The following is a 9,571-nucleotide window of genomic DNA, read 5'->3' as shown; positions in this document are numbered from 1 at the left end:
AGGGAGACTGACAGAGTAAATAAGAGAGATCCATTTCCCCAAGAGAGTTGGGGGTATGGATTTGAAGTTACTGACAGAAGTATTAGGAGAGAGAGAGCATTTCTCCCTCACCCATATTGATGGGAGTCTGGAACTTGTCGAGAGATGGGATCAATAGTTTAGAGAAAACCAAGTACAATGTATCCAGATCTGCTGTCGACACAAATCTGGTAGGAATAAGTAAGAGCTAATGGGCAAGGATCAGTCATTTGTTCCTCAGTGCTGTGCAATACTTCAGGATCTGCTAACATATCCTGCACTTCTGGACAAGAATCTAAGATGGCACTGTTTGAGGTTAACAACAATTAAGCAGGAGTAGCGTGATATCTTGAGTCGAGTAAGATGTGCTCCTGAGAGGTTGTCTATTGGTGCCCTAATGGAGAATGCCCATGCATGACTTTAACACTGGGAGGCTGATGCATGGTCATCCACTACACAGTCCTTGACAAATTGGGGTCAGAGTTCAGTGGCATGGAATGCGAGATAACGGTACCCTTCACTGCTGCAGCCTTCCTCTGCCTATACCACATTGTGATGTGCCATCATCTTCTACCAGCTCCACTGCCGAAGTCTTGGTTTGATCACTCTTTGTCTGGAACCTCCACCTTTGACCCTACGAGAGCTATGCACCAGATGACTAAACTCCAGATGGCATCGCTCCTGGTGTTTCAGGAACTCACAAGCCTCTCTATCACAAGGTGACAATTGATCATGGTTTGCCCAGGATTGGCTCCAATCTTGTCAAGGGCTCTGGTCTGATGGTGCAAGGTCATCACTCCAACGATAGGCTCAAAAACCATAGAACATAGCACAATACAGCCCTTCAGCTCATAATGCAAACATGAGGAAATCTGCAGATGCTGGAAATTCAAGCAACACACACACAAAATGCTGGTGGAACACAGTAGGCCAGGCAGCATCTATAGGGAGTACAGTCGACGTTTCGGGCCGAGACTCAGTCCTGACGAAGGGCCTCAGCCCAAAATGTCGACTGTACTTCTCCCTTTAGATGCTGCCTGGCCTGCTGCGTTCCACCAGCATTTTGTGTGTGTTGCTTCAGCTCATGATGTTCTGATCTTTAAACCTACTCAATCTAACCCTTTCTTCCCACATAGCCCTTCATTTTTCTTTCATCCACGTGCCTATCTAACCACTCTGGGCTGGGTCCCATATTTTCCCCCTCAGTCACCCCAAATCATATCATTAACATTACAAATAATGTAAACAGAGGGCTGAAACAGGTCACGTTAGAAAATTTATCAAATGCTAAACAGTAGTTTGGCAGATTTATACTTGCAGAAAGTGATTATTTGGTTCTTGTTTTATATATTTAAATACATTACAGAGTATACAGTGCTTTATCAGAACAATACATTACAGATTCAGTATCAAGCAAAAAAAATAAAGCATTTTAAACTGGCAGAAGTATTAATCATTAACAGTTTCTCTGATAAGTAATGGTCCGATACAGTCGAATAGTGTTATACCACGCTTGGCAACCCTTGCTGGCGACTTGAAACATAGTGAAAAATTTGTCATTCCATTCCACTGGTGCTAAAAGCAGCTTTTAAACTGTCATGATGCTACACACAACTAACTTGAGCTCCCTGACAGGAGAGATAAGCAAGGCTGATTGGAAAGGGAGCCAACAATCCAAGCATGTTGGATAGGTATCAATTTCAAAATCTCTTCATTGAACGATGGGTACAGAAATAAAAAGCTACACCAACCTATTTAAGACAAAGTTCCAGCTCCTTTCCAGAACTTCCGAAGGAAGTGCAGAGATTAAGAATGGCCTTTTGAGTGGATTGATAAGGAGAAGCAGTTATATACTGATGGCATTAGTAGTCATCTCGAGAGCCCCACATTCACAGCAGACCACCCCTTTCGGCAGGTACACACCATAGTGTCACACATATACTTTAAGATAATGTAGTTTAAATAATCTTTTAAAAAAATAAATTCCATATCTTAAGGCATAATGAATACTAGAGCAGTACCTTTATCATAGATTCCCCCCCCCCCCCAACCCCCTGCCCACATAATGGACAATTGAAGACTGTGTACAGAGACTTGCATAATAGTTTTTGACCAGTGTAAAGGTTTGCTAGTTCAATGACAGAGTTGAAAACTGAGCTGGAGCACTTCACCACAAGGACTCTTCATTCCAACCCTCAAATGTGAGTCTGAAAGTGACCAGATAGCTTGTGAGATCGTTAGGTGCTTGAAGGAATTTTCTACAGAAGTTTGCATCCAAGCAGGATAAAAATACAGTTCATTCCCCAAATGGCATAACTATTACCTGCCACAGGATTCATATTTAACTGTATTCCAACACTATATATAGAATGACTCAAAAAAAACCTAACTTGCAAAAAAATTCTCCAAGGTAATTTTAAATATATTACTCTGCAAACCTGAAAGAAATCTCATTAAAATAGGCAGTGGTGAAACTGCAAATTGTGTGTTAGCTGGTTAAGTGAGCGGAATATTGCAAAGGAGACAGACAACAAATCAAATAAAGAGAATTGTTCCAATTCTTACATTTACCATCACCAGAACCCTTAAATGCCAAAGGGAACAAATAAATCAAACGCTGTCGAAATGGAACTGCACAGGTTTTACAAAATGGCAAAGTATTCTGACGGGACTGACTCAGGATTCATTTTGACCGTGGAGTTCTTGATGGTTGCTACGGGAGATAACAATGACAGGATTGAAATCATCAACCACCTACTCCAACCACTACCTCCCAATATCAGGGGGCACAAATTACCCTCAACAAACAATATTAGGAATTTCAGAATCAAGCTCTCACATCCATCTCTCTATCAGAGGACAAGAATCTGATGATAAGGGGTCATAAAGTTCTACAAGGTGTGAAGCTGCAGCACACATTTGGGGCAAGAGCAAAATACAAGCCATCCTGGAACAGTTTCAAATCTGCATCTGAGAAGACATGGGTAAGGTGGAACAAACCAGTGTACATGTAGCTTTTGATTAATATACTAACAGAAACATGCGACTAACCAAACGCTGGATCATTAAGCAAACTGGCTACTTATTTGGGAAGACACATGAACAGCTGACTGTTCACCCCAAACTATTTTGCATAAGAGAGCATGTGGTGAGACCACCATTGGCCCTCAACAGAAATACATTGGACTTTGAGAGGATTAATCCACACAGATAAGTATTCAAACGGCCATTTTCAGAGCACACTACTTAGAATGCAGAAAGATGTGGAAGGTGGCGGAAATAAGAACTGCATTCATCAAAAAATAATAAATATACATATTGAGGACTGATAAAGTAAATGCATATAATATTTAGACAGAGTTAAAGGGATAAAAATGGATACCTCCCTCTTAATTGTAAAGAGCAAGACTCTGTGGGTGTTGTCCCAAATGAGTCACATGAAGATTTGTAGAGAGATTTAAAGCTTTTTTTTGGGAGTGGGGGGAATTGGTACATCATAAAATCTGCCACTTTAAAGAGAAGTTTTTTTGCTTGAAAACACAGATTTTAAGCACATTCCACTGGGAGAGGTGAGAAATACCTGTGGAAGAGGAAAGGAACGCAAATATCGGCAGAAAAGATTGCCCCAAAACATGGTCAGCTCTAGTGAGGATCGGTAGGACACACTCCTTGAAAGAAGCTGCACATTATGAAAAGGGGGACATTAAGAGGGAAGGAAGGGCATCAGAAGTTACACAGAACTAATGAGACTTCAACAAGTTGCACAACTTGAGGTACTGCCCATTACATTTTGCTTCTATCTCTGTAGAGTGGTAACCACAAGAATTCTATCCAAGCGGCCACTCTGCACCTAAAATGACTAAGTTGAAAATGTTTTTCTCTGAAGGGTACAAGATTGAAGTTTAAGTGCATATATATACCTTCTAGGAAAATGGCTGTGATGGGGAAAAAGAAATGTACACACCAAGACATCTCTCCCATTAGATCAGCCATGGTTATATTAAAAGTTCATTGTCCCATTACAAAATTAAAACTAAAATCACTCAAAGATTTCCTAACTTTATTTTCCATTCGCTATCCTCACCCCACATTCAATAAGGCTGCAACTTCAGCTAATGCAAGCAAAAAGACCCATGGGGTAGTCATTTTAAAATCAGTCCTAACTGGACTAGAATACAGTTTTATTGTATTCAGTCATCTCCACCATAACACATGCACCCATTAAAGACTTCCTCACATAGAATTTCCATACAGAATTACTAAAAGTTACTCCAGCGATTGGCAGATGTAGATTGCAAGTATTAAACCCAAGCAATAATTTAAATGATAGACCTAAATATGTGTTAGGCTTAAACACCCAAGGAAAGTTAAATCAGACTGAGTATGTGTGTGACCATCCATTGTCCATGTTCTAGATTGTGCGTATTCTCCATCTCACTGGGAGTCACAAAATGATCAGATGGAAGTTTAAATCTTAGAAGAATGCTGACTAATTTAAATTTGTCATCTAATTATAATGCTTTAAAATAACACCTACTAGATTCAAAATTGTGCAAAGTACTTTGAAGATTTATTCCAACAATTTTTCAAATATCACCCCAGGAATGAAGCAAGAAACTGTGCAATTCACCTCATCTTTCTTCACTGTCACCCAATGTGTTTGCAAAGTGCTGGACACAGTATCCTACCCCACAATAGCTAGCTAGTCCATTTTACACAGATCACTGATCAAAACATTAGTGACCACAATATACATAATACTCAGTCATTTGCAACTAAGACACTCTGTGTGTTGCCTGAAAATTTTTCTAGAGTTCATGAAAATAAAACATATCACTGCTTACTTTGTTCACATTAAGTGGTTGTACAAGGATATTTTTAGAAATTCTTTAGTGAAGTTTTGTTGCTAACTCAGTCAGAGTGTAAAACAAGATCACCCAGTGAACGGACAGACAACATGGCCAAAACATTGAAAATTTGAAGCTGAAAAGGTCAGACAGTACAGATGTTACCATTTAAAGATTTATAAACTAAAATCTTGACATACAGCATGACAGAGACTCAGACTACTTGAGTAAATTCAAAGTGACACTACTGAAAACCTGGGTAGATACCAGGCTATGGACAAATCAACAGTTGTGCATCAACTCTTCACTGCCTCTCCCAATTCCAAGTATGCTTTCAGTTAGGGGCAACCAGGAATAAACCATTCACTTCTTCAATTTTACTAAATTAAATTTCACAGCAGATGATCCAAAGCACTAACTGCACTGATTTTGGTTTTCCTATGTCCAACAGCCTCCTTTGGTAAACAAAAAAAAAAATGAACACCCACATTCCCTTTCACCTTTAATGTGGAAAGGCTGGAAGAGAAGGGATGGACAAGCTTGTAACACCGACAAAAAAAAAGCTGGTACAATGAAAATCCCACATCAATTGCATAGTTTTTCTTCCTTAAAGTATTCACGTGGAGACTGGCCACGTCCAATTAAAGAAGGTTCGTTTTCCACTGACGAAGACAAAAAGGATTGGCTAGTAAGCAAACACCACTTGTGTTCCCACGTTAATTAGGTTTAGTCTGAGTGAAGGGTATACTACATATTACAACTGAGCAACACTAGGCCCTACAGTAAGGAGGTAACATAATTGCTACATCAATGCATCCCTAATATTTAAAGTGGCCAATGACAAAGGAAAAGGAGTGTATAGACTGCCTTACAACTTTTGCGACTGCCTCACTTTAGTGGAATTTTTCTTTAAATGTGGATGACAAAGCATTTCATAAAACAGGAAAGCTTTCAAATGTTGACTCCCTGCCTTCAACCTAGACTATCAATGCAAGTTTAGAAAGTACATCACATACCTGGCCCCATCCTTTCTCAATAATAATTAGGGAGTCGATTCTGTAAAGATGCGGGATTGAGTGTTAATAATCACTGGACGAGGGAAGCATACAATCCAGACCAGTCGGAACTCCTGAAATAACCTTATATACTGCAGCAGCGTTAATATGTACGTTTCAATCCTGAGTCTGACAAGGGATATCGTAGATACCTTTTCTTTCTCTCAAGCTCCCTCTCAAAATTCAGGAATGGGTGATGTTAAGGGCAACAAGGTAAATATGCCTCCCTGGAATTTAGTACTTCTGGTTCACCACAGGAGGAATATAGGACAAGGGCACCATTTCAATTGTTGTTTAAATATATCAGATACAGGTAAGCCGATTCTTCAATCAAACCAGTTAAGAGTCTAGCTATAAAGATGTGTCCATAATTCAAACAATGCCCAAGCAGCTTTTTTCTCATGTTAACCATTTTAAAAATATCAAGGTCATTATCTCCTCTTGTGGAGTGATCATTTCATGGTTACAATGACACAGAATATTAGAGTCTTTAAACCTCGCTGTAGGTGACAAGCAGAGGGGGTGAGGCAGCTGCCCAAGCAAGAGGAACAGATTACTTAAACAGAGAGACCATCAGATTACCTAAATAGAACATAACTTCTCTTCGAATATAGTCGACATCCCCTCTGCTCAATATCTGGCAACCCCATCTACTCCACCCCCTCACCTCCCACCCAATTAGAAAGCAGGGAGAGAGGGAAAATTAAGAAAAGGACACGATATCCACAACCCAGCACCTGGACACCCAAAGAGCTGACAATTTAAAAGATCTGAATCTCCTCCTCTTGCTCTGGCATAAGTGCTCCAAAACAGTAAACTGAAGTTTGGAAAAGCAAAAGAATAAAGCATTCTGTTAGGCAGAAAGATTGGCAAAGAGGAATATTTCCAACCTGAATAGGAATCTGCTGAGCATACTTCAGTCACAGCAAGATAAAAACCATTAAAGCCAAGAGGTGGTGCACTAGAAACAGTGGGCAGTTACAGGACCCTTGTGCAAAGTTTTTGCATTAACCATTATTTTGGTTTATATATATATATATGTATATATATACATGCTATATTAGCTTCTGATTACAGTTAGATTACTCCTTGATCACAATCAAGCTATGTAGACTGAATACCATTTTACATGCACATCCCTTCCCCTGATAGGACATGTACAATGTAATAAAATAGAAGGTTGGGGAAGAGGGCAGGAGGAGGGTGCCACGGGTGCAATTTTTATCTACAGAACTGCAAACTCATGCTGTAGATTTAAGGCCAAAGGGTTGCAAACCCAGCAACGTGAAACATTTTGATCTGGCTGGGATCCAGACTGTTGCAAGTGGATGGAGAGATCAAGTGATTGTGCAGCTACCCTCCCACTCGCCAGCTGACAGAGGCCGATGTCTTCTCTGACAGATTTTCTTCACAAGTACAGCATGATCACTTCTTGTATCCACAGCTCTCCTTTATCCTACATGCACTTTCCTCTGTAAAAGCAGAAATACACTGCAAAGTGGAATGGGATGGACCATGATTATAGCAGATTACTCCAGCTCTAACTTCTACCTATTTTATCATGAAGTGCACTAGGTTGCAATTTGAACCAATATCATTTTAGTGCAAAAAAAAACTTCCAGTTTTGGGGCTCAGTGAAAAGGGCAGAGATAAGACACACCAAGAAAATTCTGTGCCCGAAACATCATAAATTAGCTCAACAGAAGCAGCATTACAGAGTCCAGTGGTATCCAAGCATCTGAGCCATCAGAGGAATTGAGGAACAATGGATAATTTCAGGGAAGGGTGCTTGAATTAAGTGCAAATCGCCCAGAAGAATCCCCTTCATTCAACATTTCTCAGAGATGTATTGGCATCTTGTGCAATGGTCATACATAGGACAACAGACAAAGCTGACCTCTCTCGCTCTCCACACGTGAAGTGAGCCCAGAGTCCTCATCAGCAAGGAGCGGAGGAGATGCGAATTATCAGGACTGTCAATCAGTGCATGTAACAGGGTTTCTCTCCCTATATTCGGCCATGCTACCACCATGTAAAAAAAGGTTTTCTGCTCTGGAAGCTTTGTGTATACAAGTCACTGCTACGATGGTGGCTTCGCGTTGTTTCAACAATGACGGGTGGGATGTGAATGAGCAACAGAGGTGACTTCCCATCCTTCAGAGCCTGCGTGAGATTTAAAATCTTGGGATTGGGATGGAGAGAGAAGAGAAAACAATGTCAGATTGGAAACAACATAAGAGATTAATCACAAGTATGCTTCTATTAGTACTCATGAAGGATTTCAGCCCAAAACATCAACAGTTTATACATCTTCACAGGTGCTGCGTGACCTGTGGAGTTCTTCTGGCACTTTGTGTGTATTGCTCTGGATTTCCAGCATCAGCTGAATCTCTTGTATTTAAGTGTTTCTGTGTTTGAGTTCTTTACACAATCAACTTCAGGAGACGGCTTTCAACCCTTACTTTGCCGGAGGGCCCAGAAGAAAACACTGGCTGTGTGCAGAAGGGCAGGCTGTATCAATGGAGAATTAACATCAAGACCTTCTATTACTGAAATAGTATGAAGAGCTTTTCTCTTTATAGAGACTGCCTAATCCATTTCAAGCATTTTTACAGACTTCTAGTATTTACAGTTGCAAGAAAAAGTTTGTGAACACTTTGCAATTACCTTGTTTTCTGTGTTAATTACTTGTAAGTGTAGTTTGATCTTCATCTAAGTCACAATAACAGACACACATATTCTGCTTAAACTAATAGCACACAAACAATTGTACTTCTTCTCTGCAATACCAAGTACACCATTTAAACAATCACAGTCTAGGTTCAAAAATCTATGTGAACCTCTGGGGTAATGCCCTCTACAAAAGCTATTTGGAGTCAGGTTTTCCAATCAATGAGATGAGATTGGATGTATGGGTTGTAGAGGTGCCCTGCCCTATATAAAAAAAAGACACAGAAAGTCAGGTTACTGACAGAGCCTGCTCTTCTCAAGAAAGTCCTGTTCATGTGCACCATGCCAATAAAACAACTTTCAGAGGGCCTGAGAAGAAGAATTGTAGAGATGCATGAAGCTGGAAACAGCTACAAAACATTTCTAAAGGCCTGAGTGTTCATCAGTCCACAGTAAGAGGAAATGTCTACAAATGGAGGATATTCAGTACTGTTGCTACTCTCCCTAGGAGTGGGCATCCTGCAAAGATCACACCAAGAGCACAGTGTGCAAAGAACCCAAGGGTAACAACAAAAGACCTGCAGCCATCTCTGGAACTTCCTAAAGTCTTCGATCCTACGTCCACTGTAAGAAAAACACTGAACAAGAATGGTGTTCATGGAAGGACACTACTGAGGAAACCACTGCTCTCCAAAAAAAAACATTGCTGCACATCTCAAGTTTGCAAAAACAAAAAACACCTGGGTGTTCCACAACACTGCTGGAACAATGTTTTGTGGACAAATGAGACAAAAGGTGAACTTTTTGGCAAAAAACACTGCTGTATTTGAAGAAAAAAGGACACTGCACACCAATGCCAAAATGAATGGGCATTATAGTTTGGGGTTGCTTTGTTGCCTCAGGGCCTGGTCAGCTTGCAATCGTTGAGGGAACAATGAATTCAAAATTGTATCAAGATACTTTATAGGAGAATATCATAGC

General features: G+C 40.3%; 1 protein-coding gene across 1 annotated transcript in view; it reads right to left on the bottom strand.

Moving 5' to 3' along the window:
* Window positions 1-1,281: 1,281 nt before the first annotated feature.
* pi4k2a (phosphatidylinositol 4-kinase type 2 alpha) overlaps window positions 1,282-9,571 on the bottom strand; it is a 32,471-nt gene continuing 24,181 nt past the window's right edge. The window contains exon 9 of the mRNA XM_059947107.1: window positions 1,282-8,101. Coding sequence (XP_059803090.1) covers window positions 7,943-8,101 — 159 coding nt within the window. The 3' untranslated portion in view covers window positions 1,282-7,942. The remainder of the gene's footprint in view (window positions 8,102-9,571) is intronic.

Source organism: Hypanus sabinus, chromosome 22 (genome assembly GCF_030144855.1).
Source record: "Hypanus sabinus isolate sHypSab1 chromosome 22, sHypSab1.hap1, whole genome shotgun sequence".
Lineage (NCBI taxonomy): Eukaryota > Metazoa > Chordata > Chondrichthyes > Myliobatiformes > Dasyatidae > Hypanus > Hypanus sabinus.
This window is presented reverse-complemented; position numbering and strand designations above follow the sequence as displayed.